The 23614-nt window shown below is 38.2% G+C and overlaps 1 protein-coding gene across 6 annotated transcripts in view; it reads left to right on the plus strand.

Moving 5' to 3' along the window:
• Positions 1–217: 217 nt before the first annotated feature.
• LOC131688869 (thymidylate synthase) overlaps positions 218–23614 on the plus strand; it is an 888839-nt gene continuing 865442 nt past the window's right edge. For 2 of the 6 annotated variants that reach the window (XM_058973579.1, XM_058973921.1), the window contains exons 1-2: positions 218–287; positions 387–483. Coding sequence is in view for 3 of the 6 variants with exons in the window: in XM_058973921.1 (XP_058829904.1) it covers positions 451–483 (33 nt within the window). In the remaining 3 variants the exon portion in view is untranslated. Of the gene's footprint in view, positions 484–1441; positions 1769–23614 lie in introns of those variants that run through there. The other 4 variants (XM_058973670.1, XM_058974011.1, XM_058973837.1 and 1 more) reach the window with 3 other exon arrangements.

A 23614-nucleotide genomic window follows, 5' to 3' on the forward strand; every position in this document is an offset into this window, starting at 1 on the left:
TCTTCCGTGGAGGAAGGTACTTTTGAGTTGTTTGGGGTGAACTCAAAATTAGGTAAATTCAACTTAAATTTGAGTATAAAAAACCTATCAATGAGTTGTAATTTTTGCCGTGGTTAAATGGGAACTACCTTCAACACGGTTTACCTAATTTTAAGTTCCCCCACGATACCACGAGATTGAGTCAAAGGAACTCAATTTTAGGTAGTTTTTCGTTTCCGTGTAGGTACAGCCCAATTGACTGGCAGTTTTACATATGACAGCTGGAGGAAAACAAATCCACAAATAGTGTGAGTGAAGTGATTTGCATAGAACTCTATATAGTTCTTATGAATTTCAGTAATTAATTAAACAAATTTTGTTTATCTCTATGTATGTAAACACAGCAGTTAGTCCGGCTCGATCGTGAGTTTTCGATAGCTCTAGTTTGAACGCATCTTTAAATTTAACAACATGGCATCATCGATTTATAAGGATTTATCTGAGGTAATTTTAACATTCATTAAAGTCCTAAGAGAACAGAGGAGAATCGCGTAGAGTTCGATCCAGTCCTATCCAAAGAAAAGAGAACACAATCACATAGCTAGTTTGGTCCAGTCCACGTCAATATTGAACCAGCTTGTGATTGGTCGTTTTGCTACCCTCTACGAACGGTTGGTTTCAAAATCGTCCAATGAAGGACATTCGTTAGACCAATTTGGGCAATGTCTAATCCGGCTTCTATTTTCACCATTAGGCAATCCATGAGACGTTTCTGATCAGCTGATTATTTCTTGTTTACTTATTCTGACGTTACTCCGAGGGGTGCGACGCCCGACAATATCGTTAATTCGATCCAACATCAAACGAATCGGCCTAACAAAGTAGAGGCTCTAGTTAGAGTGCGGCCAAGACGCGTTTGACGTATCCAAACGAGCAGAAATCTGACGTATTTCTATTGTGAATACGTCTAGAGTGCTCTATAACAAAGTTGTTTGTCAGACCACAGATAATAGACGTTTAGGCTAGAACAAAATTTCTTCAAAAACCTGTGTAAACTTTCAAATTAATAAATGTTGGAAATCCGTGTTTCACTATTGCCATCTGCGCAACTGTTTGCTACACGTGTTTGACAGCTGCACTCTAACTGCATTGTGTCGTTCACTGCGCCATCTGCAAACGTTTGCCAAACGTGTTTCAGACGTCTAATTTATTCGGAATTTCAGTAGCGGGTATTTACACACGATTCAAATCGAGCCTAAACGTCTGTTATCTGTGGTCAGACCTAAGACAAGACGAGACAACTGGCTTCTTATTTTTGGTTTTCTTGCTGTTTTCGTGCCGTGCTGCATATGCGCTGAAATAAAAATGTCTTTTGTATTCATTAGTTTTCTCATATGGATCGCACTTCGCTTAGTTGTGTAAAATTTATATGAAACCATATGAATGTTACTAAAAGTTCATATTAAAACTCAGTGATATGCAATAGGTTTGAATCTTGCGCGGTTAATATGAATAAGATTAGAATAGCATATTCAAGTTATATGATTAGCTAATGATCTTAGTTATCTCATTGCTACTGGGTTGGGGAATGAAGTCTGACAAGAAAAAAACGAAATGGCCGACCGAGAGCAACTCTTAAGTTTGAGTAGCTCATAACTTGAACTTAGACGTAAAGTCGACAAGCTTTTGGAGACATTTTGAAGATTTGTTGCTCTTTAAAAAACTTTTTTCTTCGTTGTGGGAGCGGGTCTCTAGCTGATGCACAAAGAAAAATCACGGGTAAATACAGGTACGTACAATGATTACGTGGTTTGACAAAAAATCTTGGGTCGGTGAACGTTGGCTAACCAGTTTTGATTCTGAAACGGATGTTGCGATGTGTTTTGTAGTAGGGATTGTTGTTGGGGTAGTGAGCAAAATGTTCGGTATAGAGAGGACAAAATGACCTAAACTGCAGACCCGTTCGAACCCCTTTCGTTGGGTGTTTTGAAATTCATTTGAACTTCATCTTAACTGAAATGAAAATATGTTTTGCCTTTCTCAATAGAAAGGTATTGCAATTGCTCTGAAAATCGACTTTTTAACGGAGGCCCGGAGGGCCGAGTGACATATACCATTTGATTCAGTTCATCGAGTTCGGCAAATGTCTGTGTGTGTATGTATGTATGTGTGTGTATGTGCGTATGTGTGTGTATGTGACCAAAAATGTCACTCATTTTTCTCAGAGATGGCTGAACCGATTTTGACAAACTTAGTCTCAAATGAAAGGTGCAACGTTCCCATAGGCTGCTATTGAATTGTTATATCCGAGCAGCCCATCTGGCTGCACTGCTCTCAGCAGCACTAGTGCCAACATACCAACAGTTTCCGGAAATGAATACATTTTTATTAAAACAAAGTTGCTGAATAAACATTATTATTATAACACCACAAGAGTAGACCACACGTGTTTTTACTACATTCCGTTTGAGTGGCAGTCACATTCTCAATAGTTGGCGACGAGGAGTTTTCGAAACTGCGTGAAAATCATTTGCTGCTATATTCCAATAAATTGCAATGCCTGGAAATAAAAGTGAAGCTGCTACTACAGTTGCCTCGTTTTCGTTCGAGCCGTTCAATGCTGCAACATCAAAATTCGATCGGTGGTTGGAGCGACTGCAGGTTTCTTTCCGTATCTACAAAGTTCCTGACGGTGAAAAACGCGATTACCTTCTGCATTTCATGGGCGGTGCTACCTATGACGTGCTCTGCAATAAATTGAAAAACGAAGAGCCACATACTAAAACGTACGAGCAGGTGGTGACTCTACTGAAGGAACATTACAGTCCTGCTCCGTTGGCAATTCTGGAAAATTTCAAATTTGCGAGTCGGAGGCAGCTGGATCACGAATCCCTTTGCGACTATCTGATGGATTTGGAAAAATTGGCACAATCATGCAATTTCGGAGATCACTTGGACAAAGCCATCCGCAACCAGTTCGTTTTTGGCATCCGGAATCGTGTCATCCAATCGCGTCTACTGGAAGTTCGTGATTTAACCTTGGCGAAAGCGAAGGAGATTGGATTCGGAATGGAGATGTCCCATCGAGGAACTGACGAGATGCACGGTTCCCGACTCCGCACCGTGGTACAGCACATCGAGCACGGAGCAAAGAAAATGAAGAAGAGCACTATCCAGTCGACGAGTCAAGCTAGTTCCAGTCACCAAACAAACAATGGGCAGAAAAAACACTGTTTTCGTTGTGGGGAGGCTGACCATTTCGCAAACAAATGCAAGCACAAGACTACTGTTTGCAACTACTGCAAAAAGAAAGGACACCTCGAGAAAGTGTGCCAGTCGAAACAAAAGGAGAAAAGGGGGACAAATGATGCACACCATTTGGAAGAATCGTGTACCATTAAGGATGTTTTCCATTTGAACGCTGTTCGAAGTTTGGCGGGTAAGTTCCTACTGGATGTGAATGTTCATCAGGAGAAGTTAACATTCGAGGTCGACACCGGATCGCCCGTGTCCCTTATTAATCTACATGAAAAACAACGTTACTTCAAAGACCTGGACATTCATCCCACGACTACACGACTGGTAAGTTACTGCGATAATGATATCGGGGTACTCGGTAAGATGATAGTGAGAGTTGTTTCAAATGGTGAAGAGCTCAAACTACCTTTGCACGTGGCGAAATCCAGCAGGCACCCCTTGCTGGGTCGTGATTGGTTACTCGCGCTTAAGTTGGATTTTAATCGCGTATTCAGACCCGGTATACATTCGGTTTCTTATTGTAGCGTCATGGATCAATCCACCGCTAATGCGTTGAAAGATTTACACATAAAATTCTCACATGTTTTCGATGGACGTGCTGGTAAAATTACGGGGGTGCAAGCTTCACTGAACGTTCGTAAGAATACAAAACCAGTGTACGTGAAGGCTAGGCCTGTTGCTTTTGCGGTACGAGAAGCAGTCGATAAGGAGATCGATAAGTTCGTGTGTGATGGTATCTGGGAGAAGGTGGACCACTCAGAATGGGCTACTCCCGTCGTGCCCGTGAAGAAAGTGGGCAACAGGGTACGATTATGCGGTGATTATAAAATCACAGTAAATCCAAGTTTACTGGTAGATGACCATCCCCTCCCCACTGTCGATGAATTGTTTGCAACCGTAGCTGGGGGAGAACGGTTCTCTAAGCTGGATCTGTCTCAAGCATATTTGCAGCCAGAGTCGAAAAATGTTTTTTTTCGTTTACCAAAATCCGACGAAAATGACGAGCGAGCGATGCTACTTTCTAAACCACTAGAACATTACGAAACCGAAAATGAGACAACGGCCTACGACAAAGCATGCGGGTAAATTCAATTTCATTATTTCCTCCACACATTCGTTTTCGCTTCGAAATTGAGAACGCCATTAGTCTCTTCGATATTACACATAGCGCTGGCCAAACGAAAAGAAACTAGTAACGATATTTATTTGTCGTTGTTCGATTTGGGAGAATAACAAGCTAGCGATGATATTGGACGACTGAAGGGGCAGTGGTGTGCGTATTTCCTGTGTTTGCGGCGTTCTAGTTGCATTTTATGATGCACATTGCTATAATTTCATTTAATAAAAATTAAAATAAAAATCAAAATTACTGATTTGAAATTAAAACGAGATTGAATTTTCGTATTGTCATAGGAAAACGAAAGTCACTACTTCTGCTACTCGCATCCATAGAATCGAAAGAAGAAGGGGCGTTGTCTTTATTGTTTCGCTTTGTGTGAATTTAGTAACGAAGGAGGCAGCGAAAATACGAAGGTGAATTCAGTGAATTTTATCGTTCATTGAATGGGTATGAGAATTTTCGGCTCTGTTTGCAGCTAGAAGTTCGGTCGGAAGATAGGGAATTACTTACACTTAGTACCCATAGAGGATTGTTCCGCCCAACTAGACTCATGTATGGTGTTGCTTCGGCACCAGCTATTTTTCAAAGATTGATGGAACAAATCCTTCAAGGTATACCAGGCGTTACGGTGTTCATTGATGATATCCGCATTACCGGTCCTGATGACAAAACTCATTTGCTTAGGTTAGAGGAAGTTTTCAAGAGACTGGACAAATACAACTTGCGCGTAAATCGAGAAAAGTGCGACTTTTTCTCCGATAGAATTGAGTATTGTGGGTACATAGTGGATAAAGATGGAATTCATAAGCTTCGCAATAAGATGGACGCGATACAAAACATGCCTGTTCCTAAGAACAAAGAACAAGTTCGATCTTTCATTGGATTGATCATGTACTACAGTCGATTTTTCCCCAACCTTAGTACCATTTTATATCCGCTTAATAATTTACTTAAAAATGACGTTCCTTTCATATGGAGTACGGAGTGTGATAAGTCATTCGCTTTCGTTAAGAAAGAAATGCAGTCGGATAGATTTTTAGTTCATTACGATCCTTTACTTCCGGTGGTTTTAGCCACTGATGCGTCACCTTACGGTGTTGGAGCGGTCCTCAGTCATCAATATCCGGATGGAACTGAGCGACCATTGCAGTACGCTTCTCAAACCCTAACTCAAACTCAACAAAGGTATTCGCAAATTGCCAAAGAGGCCTATTCGATCATCTTTGCCATTCGCAAATTTCATCAATATCTCTTTGGCCGCAAGTTCATTTTGGTAACAGATAACAAGCCTATCAGTCAGATCTTCTCAGAATCTAAGGGACTCCCTACTATGTCTGCAATGCGAATGCAGCATTATGCCGCATTTTTACAGGCTTTCGATTACCAGATTCGTCATCGGAAATCAACGGATCACTGCAACGCAGACGCCATGTCTCGTTTACCCATTTCTCATACTGATCCTGACTCGGAGATCGAGGAGCCTGACGTACTCGAGATCAACGCCATTCAGACATTACCAGTGACAGTCGATGAATTAGGTTCTGCTACCCTTTCTGACGTTAATGTCCGAGAACTTTCCCGTGCCTTGAGAACAGGCAAGGTCGTTGACGCTAGATTTCGTTTTGGGGTAAACCAGGAGGAGTTTAGTCTTCAAAAGGATTGCATAATGCGAGGTAGTCGTGTGTATATACCATCTTCACTGAGAATGAAAGTTCTAAACGAACTTCACTCAACACATTTCGGTATTTCTAGAATAAAATCGCTTGCTCGAGGGTACTGCTGGTGGGAAGGAATAGATAAAGACATCGAAAATCTGGTTAAGGATTGTGTTTCTTGTCAAGCTAATAGAGCAAATCCTCCAAAAGTTTCAATCCATTGCTGGGAAGCACCTTCAGAACCTTTTCAACGGGTTCACGCGTACTATGCTGGTCCATTTATGGGATTCTACTATTTTATCTTAATAGATGCATTCTCTAAATGGCCTGAGGTTCGTGTGGTCAAAAACATGACTACGGAGTCTACGATTCGCGTTTGTAGGGAATATTTCAGTACGTACGGAATAACTTCAGTCTTCGTAAGTGATAACGGTTCCCAGTTCACCTCGGCAGATTTCGGAAATTTCTTAAAAATGAATGGAGTTGTTCATAAATTTAGTGCTCCTTATCACCCAGCCACGAACGGACAAGCCGAACGATTCATTCAGACGATGAAATCCAAATTGAAACAAATGGATTGCAGTCGTGCTGAGGTGCAAACTGAATTGTGTAATATCCTCTTATCTTACCGTAAAATGATCCACCCTACAACTGGATATTCTCCATCGATGCTGGTCTTTGGTCGTCAGATACGTTCGCGGCTAGATCTCATGATTCCCTCGGCAAATTCAAAAGGAAGCGAAGTTCAGTCTAAAATAAGGGAGCTAACAGTTGCCTCCAAAGTTGCTGCTCGAGAGTACATTCACGAAAACAAGTGGGAATTTGGGAATATTATAGAACGTCTAAGTAAACTTCATTACATGGTGCAACTTAACGACGGACGGGTCTGGAAACGCCATATAGATCAACTGCGTGGCGTAAGTACAGCATTTGAGAGCTCTTTAACAGGCGAAACAACTTCGCGTGGCGAAGAGTTCGGTTGTCAAACTTTTCATGACAATGCTATCGCAGTAACTTCTGACAAACCTAGTACGACGAATCAGGAAGAAAACAAAAATGCTTCCACTGACAGTATTCCTAATCCTAATTCGACCATCCCTATTCCTTCTTCGGGCATCCAACCGTCTATCTCGACTGCAATGGCTGACAATGGTGGATCTTCGGGTGCAGTGGGATTACCGTCGAATCAAGGATTGCGTCGATCGAACCGGCCGAGCAAAGTTCCACAAAGACTCAATTTGTAGCATATGGAGGGAGTTTTGTTCTGCGGGGAAGAGCTGTTATATCCGAGCAGCCCATCTGGCTGCACTGCTAGCTCTCAGCAGCACTAGTGCCAACATACCAACAGTTTCCGGAAATGAATACATTTTTATTAAAACAAAGTTGCTGAATAAACATTATTATTATAACACCACAAGAGTAGACCACACGTGTTTTTACTACATTCCGTTTGAGTGGCAGTCACATTCTCAATACTAATGGATCCGACTTCCGGTTCCGGAATTACAGGGTGATGAGTACGAACACGCAGAAAATGTCGATTTTAATAAATTCTGCAATGAATGTATAAAGGTGAAAATTTTTCCAAAATATGACCACAACTGCTTCGATTTGTAGTATTAGGTCACTAACATCCATTCAAAGTCTATTTGGCCACATTGGTCACCATCATCGGTTCCGGAAGCCCCGGCGGAAGTATCCAAATTCAGAGTAACAGTCACATCGGTTTCTCGGAAATGGCTAGACCGATTCGACTAAACTTGACCTCAAATGAAAGGTATTGCGTCCCCGTAAATGGCTATTTAATTTCATCCCGATCCGACTTGCGGTTCCGGAGTTACAGGTTGTGGCGTGCGATCACATAGCAAATTGTGATTCAAACCGATACTCCGATGAAAGCAAAAAAGGTAAAAATTTCGCTAAAATGTCTCTCAAACAACTTAAATTTGCTGTTCTAGGTCACCGACGGCCAACCAAACATTCGTTGACTACATTGACCACCATAGACGGTTCCGGAAGTGCCCGGGAAAAGCGGCCATCTTTCAAAATTTACGAACTCACATCAGTTTCCCTGAAATGGTTGGGCCGATTTTCACAAACTTAGTCCCAAATGATAGCTATAATATCCCCACAGATGTCTATAAAATTTCGTACGGATCGCTTATATGGGTCCGGAAATATAGACTAAATCGTCCGGTCACATATGAAATTCCCATATAAGCCGGAACTCAAATTTTTTTTCAAAGGGGGGACCCCATGAAATTTCAGAAATCGAATTCGTATTTTTGATGCCAAACATCTTTAAAATGCATGAAACGTCGAGATTTTACGTTATCTCGAAAATTTTTTTTTTATAAAAATCGACTTTTTGGGACTGCCGATTTCGCACCTTTTTGCCTTTCTCATATAAAGAAAGGCTATGCAATCACTGTAAAAATCGACTTTTTAACAGAGGCCCGGAGGGCCGAGTGTCATACACCATTCGATTCAGTTCGTCGAGATCGGCAAATGTCTGTGTGTATGTATGTGTGTGTGTGTGTATGTGTGTGTATATGTGTGTGTGTCATTTAAACTCACATAATTTTCTCAGAGATGGCTGAACCGATTTTCGCAAACTTAGTTTCATCTGAAAGGTATAACGCTCCCATAAGCTGCTATTGAATTTTTAGTTGGTCCGACTTCCGGTTCCGGAGTTACGGGTTGAAGAGTGCGGTCACACAGCAAATTCCCATATAAACTGGTACCACCATGATGTTCAAATGATGTAAAACATATTAAAATTGATGTAACATTACTCAAGTTTGCGGGTCTGGATCACTAATGGTCAATCAAAGCAGCTTTGACCACATTGGCCACCTATGACGGTTCATGACGCCCCCGGGGAACTCGCCAAGTTCCTAAGCTAATATCACACCCAGTCCACAACGAATTCTCTACCGATTTTTACAAACTTGATTTCAAATGAAAGATACGGTAATGCCATTTACTGCTGCTGAATTTCATTCGGTTCTTACTCTTGCTTCCGGAGTTACAGGGGTGTTAGTAAGGATATATTGGAATTTCCCATATAAATCGGTACAATCGTATTACCTCAGAGGCTAAAAACTATTGAAATGGTTACCAAATTACTTCTAATCACAGATCTAGATCACTGATTGCCAATCAAATATTCTTTGAATATATTGTCCACTATCGCCGATTCCGGAAGTCCGGAGTTCCGGGCATATTCCACAATTAAAGTCACATCTGTTCTTCGGTGATGACTGAACCGATTTTCTCAAACTAAGTCTCAAATGGAAGGCAAAATATGCAGTTGAGTATTGCGTCGCCGCCCCTCTCCCCCGCCTTGCCCTTACACCTCCCTCCTTCATCACTCCCCTCCTCTTGGACCACCCTCACGCATTTCCTTCATCCACCCCGTATACCGAAATAAGATGAAGGATTTCTGACGCATCCTCCACTCCCACTCTACTAACCCCCCATTCCCTACCCTTTCAAATCCATTCCACCAACATTTCAAAATATAATCACATGAAGATAACATTGAACTCATGCTGATTAAGCTAATTAAATATTATTCTTTTGCCTTTCTCATATAGAAAAGTTATGCAATTGCTCCAAAAACCGACTGTTTAACCGATGCCCGGAGGGCCGAGTCTCATATAACATTCGACTTAGTTCGCCGAGATCGCAAAATATCTGTGTGTATGTATGTGTGTATGTATGTATGTATGTATGTATGTATGTATGTATGTATGTATGTATGTATGTATGTATGTATGTATGTGTGTATGTGCGGATTTGTTAACAAAATGTCCACATCGGTTTCTCGGAGGTGGCTGAACCGATTTTTACAACTAAGATTGAAATGAAAGGTATAATATTCCCATAGGTTGCTATTGAATTTCATTTTCAACCGACATCTTGTTCCGGATTACGAGTTGAAGAGTATGGTTACAAAACAAAATTTGTTAATTTTTCCACATCGGTTTCTCGGAATTTTCTGAACCGATTTTGACAAACTTGATTTTAAATGGAAGGTCCATCAGCTGCTGTTGAATTTTGTGTGGATCGGAGTTCTGGTTCCTGAATTACAGGGGGATACGTACGATCACGCAGCAAATCCTGATTCTAACGAATTCTGCGATGAATGTAAAAAGGTGGTTTTTTTTCTAAAATGTAAACACAACTGTTGAATTTGTAGATCTAGGTCACCAACAGTCATTCAAAGTCTCGTTGGCCACACTGGCCACCATCGACGGATCCGGAAGCATCCAAATTCAGAATAACGGTTATATTGGTTTCTCGAAAATGGCTAGACCGATTTGATCAACCTAGTCTCAAATGAAAGGTGTTGCGTTCCTGGAAACTGATATTAATTTCCATCTCCATCCGACTTCCGGCTCTGGAGTTACGGGTTGTGGAGTGCGATCACATAGAAAACTCCGATTCAAACCGATACCGCGATGAATGCAAAAAGGTGCTCTTATATATACTTACCAAGTGTAATAAGAATGAAAGACATTTCCATAATGTTATAGGAGAGACCGGGGTTAGTTGGAGGTGTTTTCAGTTTTCAATTTTTACCGCTTTGATGTAGATAGATCTTGCAAAATAGAACACGCAGCATGAAAGAGCAGACTGTTGGCAAGATCTCTGATTTTTTTTAAAAGTGTTTCATGCATTGTCTCTATTTTTAGAGACAAAAATATGTGACGCGGAAAACCCGCCAAACTTACCCCGGCCCCGGGGTAAGTTGGCGGTATGTTGGGATACGCCAAAAACTAAGCAATCAAATGGAGATGCAATTACTTCAAGTGTCCTTTTGAAACATGCTGAATGTCTTTTCGAGAAAACTGTATATTAATCGACATTTGCAATTATATTTCAGTTCCAATAATCCGGCATTTTGACTTTGACGCGTACTCCCCATTCAAAAGCAAATTTCCGAAATTCTTCATGCAATTGGCCGGAATAAATGTCTCCTACATTGGCCGGAGTAAATGTCACCTACAATACACAAGAAAAAGATTTTCTTACTTTGGAATGAATTCAAGAAATAAAAATTTTTGATGACTTTTTTGCACTGTACATAGTACCGCCAACTTGTCCCGCGTGCAGCACCGCCAACTTACCCCAACCGCATATTTTATTAAAAACTATTTAAAAAATAACTCTTGTTTGTGAATAGATGTCATATCTATACGGATACTGAAAGCTCTTTTCGTGCGCTATCGAAAAATATAATTATTCGGGAAATAGATTGAAAATCACACGCAAAGTATTTAAAATTTATAAAATTTACTTGGTATGCTCGAAAACACAATATCACCCACAACTTCCACCAAACAAATCGTTTAGCAACAAAAACACATTGGATAACGGGTTTCACATAACTTGAGGTACACAAGAAGAGGCAGTACTATATGTCTAATAGAAACAGAGAAAAAGAGATTCCGCCAACTTACCCCAACCGCCAACTAGCCCCGTGCTCCCCTATTGTACGAACCAGCTATTAAATCATAGTTTGGAGAAATGAGAAAGGCACAATTGCACCTCTAGGTGGATTAAAACAGGTTTTATATTCATAAGATTTGTCATATGAATCGTACCTCAATTTGATGTGTAGAATTTATATGAACACATATAAATGTTACTCAAAGTTCATGTTAAACCTCAATGATATCCAATAAGTTTGAGTTCTGCGCCGTCAATATGAATATGATTAGAATAACATATTAAAGTTTTTCTTCTTCTGATTTCATACCATCAGATAATGGAGTCGAATTACACGAGTTCGTGTTTATTCTTACCAGCCAACAAACAGCATGAGTGTGACTGAATTTATAGCTGATCGTATAGAAATTTCAAAACGGCCGGCATAGTTATGCCACTAGTTGGGATAGGCTGGTATGGCGGCCAGGGTTGCCACATTGAAATCTGTATTTTTTCGTGAAAAAATCTGGAAATCTGTATCGCGGGAGAAAAATTCTGAATCGAAAATCTGTATTCAAAAATTAACTATAAGTTTCCCAAAAAACAATATTTTGACATTAAAAAATTAATTGTGATAACTGATCACAAATAAAATAATCAGATTGATTTTATTTTTTATCTGTAGAACAAATGATTTCTAAATTTGGCGTTTTTGTTCCATGACTAGTTTACAGTTCGGGAAATCGGTCAGAGGATTTGATCAGGGAAAATTTTCCGTCGAGATCTCTCCAAATCGTCAAAACAAAAGTTCTGCTGCTTCTAAAAAGCACCAACAGTATCAAAATGGCAAATGTTTTAAAATGTTTCCTGCGGTTGGGTTTACACTTCATGAAAACTGTCACGGGATTTGAAATCCCGAGCTCCATTTAAAATACACAGGAACCCAAATCCCATCACACGTTTTTCGAACTGTATACTAGCCTTTAGCGGTTACTTAAGGTCTGAACTGCATACGATGCTCTTTAAGCGTTATATTAAATTCTGATAGCCTGGGTTCAACTAACCTACACCGAAAATCTATAAAATCTGTATTTTAGCGTAATCGGTATATACAGAATCTTGGTTGTAAATTATCTTGAAAAATCTGTAAAATACAGAATAATCTGTATATGTGGTAACCCTGATGGCGGCGCAAATATTTTGACCAGGCTTGTTATTTGCTCACACAATGTATCACAAAGAGCGAAATACACCGATGAAAAATATAGCAGTACAAAAACACTGCGATGTGCAAAGCGACCGCACAAAGAGAAACTTGAAAACGAAAAAGAAGAGAAGAGCGGTGGTTCACATGAAAAGTGCAAAGAGTGTTTTTTATTTTTCTCTTTATTTGCTCTGAGGTGCATTACATCCCTGGTTTTGACGTATATTCGATCAAATGTTTACACTTGTATTATGAACTTGATTGTTCGAACATAGAACGGTAAATATTATCGTTGATATCCTGCCATTTGGGCCATTAAATAAAGAATAAAATTCCTTTTATTTCATAAACCGATAGAGCTTATTTTCCTTAATATAACAATATATAAGTTCAACCTATAAAACCTCAGAATGATTTTAATTGATTTACTAAAAATATGTAAATACTGACACTATCCGTCCTACATGACAGTGAATTTAGCCATATGGGTTAGCATTTTTGACAGTTATCCCTGCAAAAGAATAGGGATCAAGGTAGATTAATGGAAGGTGTGGTCGTGATAATTCAATTTAATAAAACTATTTCATACGTCTATTTGCGTACAAAAAGGTTCAAAAGGTCGATTACCTAACTTTAACGTCAGCTAGACCGGAAAAAATCAAAAACAGCATCTGGCTTAATGACCCGAATGGAAGCTTCTGGGATATAGTGGGCCAGTGATAAGGGTACGACCACGGTGACATGAAAACTGTAGTTTTTTCAAGAGCATGTGATATAATTCATGAATGAATTTTAATCTATCAAAATTCACTATCGACTAATATCATGATGGGAGACTATATAGTCTTCAGTAAAAATATGCTACCTCCTGTTCTAGCTTTCTATCCTGTTCTCATGTGTTACAATTTGCTATACACCAAATATTATTCATTGCAATATAGTCTGCTCCAGTAAATCCCATACGAATCATAAAGGACATAAATGAAACGCCATTTGAGGATGAGAAAGGTTTTAAATCGCAATAAACAATAATTCGACGATTAGGGTGCGCCGTAGAATGAAATATCAAACACGTTCACGAAGTAGACCCTCTTAAGTTCAGCCGGAAAATGAACCGGAGTGCTGGCTAGATCTAACTAGAACCAGAGTGTGAGTAAGAAGAATGAATACAACAGTCATGATTATCTGTGAGTGATAATCCAGACAAACAAACGACTTCTCAAAATACATAGATTTGACCAGTTTGGAATGACACTGACAAATAGTCATTGTTTCATTTTTGAGAGTTTTGTCGCCACTCTCCTTATATGTATCAAGATAAGAACCAGTCAGAATTCCAGCTCATTTCCGGCTGAACTTTACTGCGGAAGAGAAAGGTGGGCAAAATTATCTTCTCCTAATGTGTCGGCATTTAATCTGAAACATTAAGTATGCTGCCGGACTAATGGAACGTAAGAATCAATAGATGGACAAAATAACAGTTGGAGCTCAGTGTTTACCATGCATATTATTTCGAAAGTTTAACTGTGTAATTTGTTTTTGCATCATCTGCATTTTAGGGTTACTGCTTCAAACTAGCACAATCTTCTCGAGCTGTGTTAGTGAAATTATTCCAAATACACGTAGGCAAAAGAGATTTACAGCATTTTGGAAAGCGTTTTTTTTTCGTTTTTTCATTGTTTCCTGTAAACTGTGTCTGTTAATGAACTGGTCAGACTACACAATTCTCGATGTCTCATGTCGGTATTATAACACAATCATTAGAACGATGTCATGTAGTATTCCCATACTGGAGAGATAATGAATTAAAAAATTGAGAAGTGTTGCCACCTCTACTATAATGTATTGTAGTGCAATGAGAACTGCCATTACGTACGACGAAATTCACAGTGTTCTAGTAACTTTTTGTGCCATATTGGCGTTAAAAAGATTGAGAAATGCAGAGGTGGACTACACTGTTATTTTATAATATTTGCCTATTTACACCCTCCTTCTTAAAACATAATTTATTGATGGTCCTTTAACAGTAACAAAATCCTAAAATCAAGTACAATACCATTCTTCATATTCTACTCATCAACTCATGTCATGGACCGGCGTCCAACGGCTCTACTTCTTTTCCGAAGGAAGGCGTGACCAGATTTTTCCTTCTCAGAAAATGTTCAACCTCGGCTGGAATTGAATCCAGACCAACTGGTGTGAGACGGCGGTCTCACTTACCATTCAACCATCGGCGCCGTCAGTCAAGTACAATACCATTTTCTTTGCTATACTTATGAACTGATCGATTTTTTCAATTAATCAATTATCTCTTGGTATGTATCGATTGCAATTAGCGACTATGCGAAAAATAATCTATTTGCCATAAATCGAGCAATTGGAAAGAATGGCTTTATTGGCTGATCCATTAAGATAAAATAGGTTGGTCTGTTCAGAAAATATACTCAAAACGAGTATTCATATTATGTACTATATGATGAGGAAGTTCTTCCACGAACTATGAAATTTCATTTTCAAATTAAATTTTTAATAATGTACTAATGCACTTAGGTAAACAACATTTAGGCTAACCATTTCTTAATCGATTAATAGCTAAACAAATAAAATTGTTTTATATGCAGTATTATTATTGTCCAAATCTGTAATTTTAACCCTCTAGTCCCCAACACCGCCTCTAGGCGGTCTCTATAAAGATCTAAATAAAACTACTAAAACATGATTGTATGTTGTCTTCCGCTCTAGCATTTCTTCCCAACGCTCACACCTTCCATACACACACATTATTTGAATACTCGTAGCTTTCTGTCAAAGGTAATTGAAGCTCAAAGTTGAAAATTCGAGGAAAATGTGGAAAAAAATTATTTTGTGTGTAGTTGTAATCTTCATTAAACAAATTTTAACTGTTTTTGGAAATTTCAAAAGCTAAAAAAAATATTTCCAAGTAGCCTGTTACTAGCATTTCACTGTTGATGTGAATTGGTTTAGTGGAATAATTCGGAAGTTTAGGTTTTACGTTGAATAAAGATGGCTAACGCCGCTCTAGCCAACGGTTTTACATGGTTAGGGCGAAAATAGGCTCATTACCCTAGGTAATGTTTTTAAGTTTCAGCATTTTTGTTATTTAGGGCGAGTTCAAAGCTGTTCTACGAATAACTAGATTTTTCGATAGCGCGCGAAAACAACTTTCCTTGGACGTATATGTAACCACATATAACCACAAGCAATTTTTTTTTTGTTTGTTTACTTCGAATTTTTCCCTGAAGAATTTCGAAAATTTAGCTTTTGAATACAAAGTGTGCACCGAAATTAAAATGCAGGAGCATTGAGGCTGAAAAATAATAACAAGTATCGGTTGATTTGCAGTTTTATTCAAAAAACATCTCACGCGATCATCAAAATCATCAAAAAAGGCCAGGTGGCATCATTGTGCGTATAGTCGTAAATTGGCGAAATTCCCGCGTCACATATTTAAAATTCTGTAATGCAGCTAACAGTCCGCTCTTTTATGCCCAACACCGCCTCTAGGCGGCCTACTAATTTTAAGGCTTGAATGAAAAATCCATTACTTTCAAGAATTATCAACATTATTTTCGTTTTTCTCATCACGAAACCACCTCCAAAAGTTTTTTCAAGCCAAAAAAAATTTGGGCGCTAGAGGGTTAATAATTTTAGCATTAAACTGGATCCAGGTTGAAATTAAAACAATGACCTAGCTCATGTTCTACAGCGTTTTATTTTTATATATGTGTTTCATTGTGGAACTAGAACTAAAACAAATATATCCCCAGTTTTATAATTTTCAACAGTTTTGTGCTAAAATTTATTTATTTTTATTATAGAGGTTAGTGATACCTTTTTTTACTCGATTAACGCAAACAATCGATTAATTTCTAAAATAATTGAAAAATCAATAATCGATTACAAGCTTTCGGTATAATCGAGCAAATCGAGTAGCTTCTATCAATTAATCGAGAGCATAATTAATGGTGTGCGTTGAAAATGAAAGTCGCAGAGCAAGAAATATGACAAAGCTTCTCCAAATTTTTCAAAACCTGTCCAGGACCTTTTTTTTGGTCGCCAAACTAAGATTTACTAAGTAATCGATTATTGATTTTAATCGATTATCTTGGTCGATTAATCGAATGAATTAATCAAGCTCTCAAAAATTATTCGATTAATGGATAATCGATTATTTGCAAAAATCAGACATCACTAATAGAGGTTTTAACCTAAGTTCAATCGCCTTTTTTCGAGTTGCAGAAATTTCTTTTTGGAAAAATCTCTAATCCTATGTGCGGGGTTGGGAATCGAACCCAGCAGAGCTGCTTACAAGGCTAGGGGCAGATCACTCTAAGAATGTATAACAAATTTGCATCAAATTAGAAAAAATGCATTTAATTTCCATTTTTGCATCAGCTTTGCACTCCCTTGCAGAAAAGTTTGTTTAACAAACGTCCTACGCTGACCCACTTTGTTCGACGTTTTGTTAAATGTAGGGCTAGTTTTTCTGTAGGGTTTTGACGTGTTACACGCAACGCAAACAACATTGCACGCAACGCAAAATACATTATGAATTTCTATTTTGATGGAAATAAATGCATTTAATTTCGCTGAGTTTTGAAAATGCATCACAGGTGATCTGCCCCTAGGTACAAGGCATTTTCCAACTACGCCGTCCCAATTTCAATTGGTGTATACCGCCGTTATATTTGTTACCTAATTTTAAACACGTTTAGAACTGTCTTTTAAATAAATAGAGCAGCACAGATACATACTAAAAAGAACACCCTCTAAAACTGCTGCTGGGGACAGTAAGTTTCAGTTTAAAAATTTTCAGTTTTCAATTATAGAACTGATTTTTCATACTATGGAAACTAGAAAACTCTTGTGAATGAACTAGAGGTGTCGGCATATATTTCTCATATGATTTGTGGGGCCAACTGCCATTTGATTTAGCAGTATTCAGAAAAGACAAAATTATTTCCGTTCAGATATTAGGATGCCAAAAAAAATTATCACTTTGAATAGTAGAAACAGAACACTATAGATTAGAATTGTCGCTTGTAGTACCATTGTCACTCACACTCTTGTAGCGCGTCCATTACGTTGACGGTTATATACCATGGTATATAACTGTCAAACTAATGAGCGCTCTGCAAGAATGAAAGAGATAGACAAACGGCATTACAAGCGACAATCCTAATCTAGTGTTCTGTACCTAATTGTTGAATTTTCAAGACGAGTAATCCGCAAAAGCTTTAGAGCCTCAAAAAATTGCAATATCAAAATCCTTCAATCAAAAGTTTTACCTCATCATTGGCACCTTAGTAATAATATACAAATATGTTCTGAATAAACAAACATTAAATGTTTTATCGTCTATTTAGATTATAGTTCTTCCATTACAAGACAAATAATGGCTGTATTATTTTCATTACGAAAAATAATCGTCTCATCGGAATACTATGAACACCATAATTTTGGAGCACATCCGAAAACAATCATTGGAGGTTCATATAATTATTACGCGGAAAAACCTTTCTATCTAAATAAGTAATATTTCTTATAAATTTAATAAACCATCATATGCTTTAACACGTTAAACATTCCATATACATTTAACATAGTGTCACATATATTTCATTGGACCACCTAATGTTTTTAATATGATAGTTATCAGATAGTTATCATATAATGCGCTGATAGATTTGGGTCTGATTCTGGAATTTGAATGTTATATGGAAAGCTGATAGAATTGAATTTGAGAGGAATGCAACTTTCAACATGATAAACATATAATTTTGATATTCCATTAAGAGTCTAATGTCGCAATCATTGGAAATTCCAATAGCGCTGAATTATATGAATATCATATAATATGAATGTAGCGATTTCGCTCAGTGCATGCGACTAGCGACGTTGGCAGTGCAGCAAATTTCTTTTTCATATTTAGATATGTTGCTATAATACAATTACAATGTTTCGAAATTCAACATTGCTCAACAATTGGTCATCGTTGACCAAATTGTTGAGTTAAACATGGCCGCCGCGATTTTTTTCGGTGAGCAAAAGAGAAAGTTTTGTTCTGTTGTGATACAAAACTTCGGATGCAACATTGCACGTTGGAGAGCTGCGACACCCATTCCCCTCTCGCTGCTGAGCGGCAAAGAGAAACTAAAATAAGCTGGTACCAGTGATGCCACATTTTATATTATTTACCGGGAATAAAAAAATCGGACTACTTTTTCAGAAAATTTGTACCGAAATTTATAGCAATAAGAAAGTTAATGCAACGTTTTGATAGTTGAATAATGTTTGGTTAATTTGGGCGTTTTACATCAACCTTTCCAATCTCGCTTTATTTTTCCGTCAATAATAAATAAAGAACACTGAGTTCTTAGTGCAAAAATAATTTGTTCTATTGTTAAGGTCTCAATCATAAGTTCATTCGCCAGCAAATCATTTGTTTGGAATACTGCCGTTCTACGCATAATTGTCCCATGTATATAGGGAATACCATAGAACATGGGACAATTCTCGACAAACATATGATTACGGCCTAAAAGCCAACTGTCAAAATCCACTTTGAATGGAAATTCCAGACAAACCGTTACTAGTCGAACACAGTTCACAACAGTTTATGAAAGAGAAAACTTTTCTCTTTCGTTTACTACCAACATCTGTGATTGGCGTGTAACGGTTTGTCCGTAATTTCCATTCAAAGTGGATTTTGACAGTTGGCTTTTAGGCCCTAATCATATGTTTGGCGAGAATTATGCTTATAACGGCAGAATAGTCAAATTACAAAATATATTTGTATTACACACTAAAGAAAAACAGTTTCCGTAAAATTGTATCCTATATACAATTTCTCATAATTACTTAGTATTAGGAATGTCAAATAAAACTATTGTTTTACCATTTTATTTCCAAAAATATGTACCATGCTGTAGTTTCCTTAGACATCATTTTAATCTGTACCTATACAATTCAAATAATCTGCAGCTTTATAGAAAAATCTGTACTTTTGGTAGCACTGCGCGGTACGCATACAGATGATCTCATTCGTTCTTGGCATGATGGTGGTTCATGCAGTTGGCTGAAATGAATTTCCATTCTCGCAACACGTGGTCGGCACCCAGACATGCTATCTCTTTCGCTTTTTTACCTGTTGTATAAGCTTCTTTCAAGAATGCGTGTACCGTCAATGAAGTTTTGGCGTCACGTCAGTGTGCTCTTTGGCTCGCATCTGGTAGGATGGTAATGGTTGCTAATTGATGTGCGCAGTTGTATGATAAATAGGGCATTCAATTCTAGTTTTCATTGCGCTCAAATACAGTTTTTCACTATTATCGGGTTATTTTTGCTATTATCAATTTCTCGGTGATGGTTTGGCCGATTATCACAATTGCCTCAAATCTAAGGTATATTTTCCTGCTACAAAATTTCGTACGGATCGTTTGTATGGTTCCGGAAATATGAACTGTTAATCGTCCGGTCACATGAAATTCCCATATAAGAAAGAACTAAAAAAATTCTAAAAATCGAATTTGGGATAACAAATATTTTTAAAATGCATGAAATATCGAGATTTTAGCCAACCCATTTTTGGTGTTTGGACCATTTGGGCATGAAGTATCCTTCCTATACATTATGCGAACATTATCCTGCTTCTCCTACCAGCTGATCAAAACGACTAAACTCAAACCGCTGATTACTTCAAGTTTTCGATTTGGTCTTTTTCTTTTACAAAATTTTATTGAATATTGATTTCTTTTCTTGTATATAGTTGTCATGTCATATATAATGAAAATGTATTACACCCAGGTTTTTTTAAGCGGGGGATACGTACCGCGTAAAAAACCGCGTTAATTGGAAAATCCGCGTAAAAACCGCGTTAATTCGAAAATCCTCGTAAAAGCCGCGTCAATTCGAAAGTCCGCGTAAAAAAATCAACACAAGGCTTAGAATATTTTTAAAAGTTTTGCACGGTTTTGCAAAAATAAGTCCTTTTGAATGCAAAAGACTTAGACTTTTTCCTACAAAAATGCTAAGTCCTTTTAAATGAAAAGAACATTGGCAGTTTTTTTGCGCGGATTTCGCAATTATCACGTTTTATGCAAAAAAATGCATAGTCTTTTTTAATGCAACAGACTATTTCGGACTATTTGTATTTTCGGAATGGTCTTGACGAGTAGGTGCCAGAAATTGATTTTTGGTGTCATTTTGAAATCCAAGATGGCGACTTCCGGTTTAGCGAAATTCTCTACAACCCATGCAATATGGGTATTGTCGGAATAGTCTTGACGAGCAGGTGCCAGAAATGTAAGTTTGACGGCATTTAAAAAAATCCAAAATAGCGACTTCCGGTTTGGCGAAATTCGTTATAACCCAATAAATATGTGTATTTTCGGAATGGTCTTGAAGAGTAGGTGCCAGAAATTGATATTTGACGCTATTTTGAAATCCAAGATGGCGACTTCCGGTTTAGCGAAATTTGCTATAACCCATGCGATATGGATGTTTTCGGAATAGTCTTTACGAGTAGGTGCCCGAAATTTATGTTTGATACCATGTTGAAATCCAAGATACCGACCTCCGGTTTAGCGAAATTCGCTGTAACCCAATCAATATAGGTATTTTCGGAATGGTCTTAACGAGTAGGTGCCAGGAATAAATAAATAAATTAATCAGCATCTTCAGCGCAAGGTTATCCATGAAAAAGTGATTTTTGAAGCCATTTTGAAATCCAAGATGGTGATTTCCGGCTTAGCGAGATTCTCTACAACTTAATCAATATGAATATTTTCGGAATAGTTTTTGGCGAGTAGGAGACAAATGTCGATGTTTGACGTCATTTTGAAATTCTAGATGGCGACTTCCGGTTAACCGAAATTCCCGAATGAAAAATCTGCGCGATCATCCAAAGCATCATCGAATATAAGATCTAATCATACACCAGCGAAATGTAAAATATTTTTATGTGTGCATCTAAAAGAGTGCGGTGAGAATGGAAGTGAGAGAAGAATGAGATGTATGCAATGTGAGTTGGGGGTTTTAATTGATTCAAATTAAACACATTGCTAAAATTCAAGTAAATTCAACTGTTTTTTTTTTTTTTTATTCATTTCGTTTATTTGATAGGCACAAATGCGTTAGCTTGGCGGTGCCAAATTCTTTTGTTTTTTCATTTTGTATATTTTAAAACTAGGAGGTTACAATGTTGAAATATTTTTTTAAAAAAGAAAAATTTTACAGCTATCTTAAGACTAGAAATAAGATTCTATATACAAGAGAGGGGGCGAAAGATTTTTTTTATGAAAAAATTTTAAAACAAGGAATTCAATAGTAATAATTTTTAGGAAATATTTACACTTATCTTAAAACTAACAATATAGTTTGGTACACAAAAGGGGGAACAAATATTTATGAGAAAATTCGCATGTGTTTTAAGACTAGGGATACAATTCTATTTACAAGATGGGGGACAATAGTTTTAACAAAGAGGTAAAATTACAACTATCTTAAAACTAGGAATACAGAATACAAATTTGAACTTTTTTAGCGGAGACTTATGCTTGGTCAAGATATTCAGAGGGGGGCTGTAGAAGCAGTTGTATCAAGGACAGGGGAGAGAAAGCGTAGATGGTGACCGGGAGAGAAGAGCAAAACTTGCAACTTTCGCTCAAACGGGAGATCAGCGAAAGATTACCGCCTCAGTCTAGTAGGTCGGATTGGCGGATGGTATTCTTCGGACCCGCGGGGAATCCTTCAAAAGTCATCGGACCTTGAGTCGCTCTCGCTTCAGTTTCCGTAGTGGTAAGTGCGACGGCGGTTACATAGTTGCAGTCTGGAGCTGATCGGTCCCACAAGGCAAGAGAAAGCTTCTAAAACGAGAAATAAAAAGAGAGGGGCTAAATTGGGATATTTGTCGTTTTTATGAAAGTATAAATAAGGGACATATAGGGGAAATCACGATTTGCCAGTATATCTCGGACTGGGACATTGGGTGGTCTACCTCGGGCCCGAAGGGAATCCTTTAACTGAGACCTGGCGTCCAAGTACCCGGCGCATACCCAGACAACGTGCTCGATGTCGTGATAGCCCTCGTCACAAGCGCACAGACTACTCTCCGCAAGCCCAATACGCCGCAGATGCGCATCCAAGGTGTAGTGGTTGGACATAAGTCGGGACATTACACGAATAAAATCCCGACCCACATCCATCCCCCTGAACCAAGGCTTCGTTGATACCTTTGGGATAATGGAATGTAGCCATCGTCCAAGTTCACCATTGCTCCACGAGGTTTGCCAACTGTTGAGTGTCCTCTGACGACAAATACTAAAAAATTCGTTGAAGCAGATTGGTCTTTCGTATATGTCACCATTTAATGCGCCCACCTTTGCTAATGAGTCGGCCTTTTCATTGCCCGGGATAGAACAATGAAAATTCAACTGTTTAATTAAAGCTATTTGTACTTCCCATACTGATTGGGTTATAGCCAGTGATGTACCGATGGGAAAAATTCCATCTTCCCGGGTTTTTATTTTTGGGTTTTAACCGGGTTTTTTCCCAAATCATTTTAACCCGGACGAAGTATGGGTTTTTTCGTTTTATCGAATTATGATGTTCATTTAATGTTTTTTAACCTTTCGGCAGTCGTGCTAGTGCACTGAGTACACGCTGCTCTGAAAATATAGCGAAATCGTCTTAGGACACCAGCGGCTGTTCATTCAGTGGGCCATTTGCGCGACTTCCGGAGGGTTAAAAAACTTGAATTTACATTTGAGATACCGAAAATAAAAGTCGCAAGGATAAAAAATACTTTGTAGAACCCACTCCAGATATCTTAGCATGTAAAAATTGAATATAAAAATCAAGCGTAAAAATCGGATAGATCCTTGAGCATGAGAATCGCTTGAAATATTCTCACCCGAAAAAGGCGGTAAGGATGAACACCCA

This window comes from Topomyia yanbarensis, chromosome 1 (genome assembly GCF_030247195.1).
Source record: "Topomyia yanbarensis strain Yona2022 chromosome 1, ASM3024719v1, whole genome shotgun sequence".
Taxonomy (NCBI): Eukaryota; Metazoa; Arthropoda; class Insecta; order Diptera; family Culicidae; genus Topomyia; species Topomyia yanbarensis.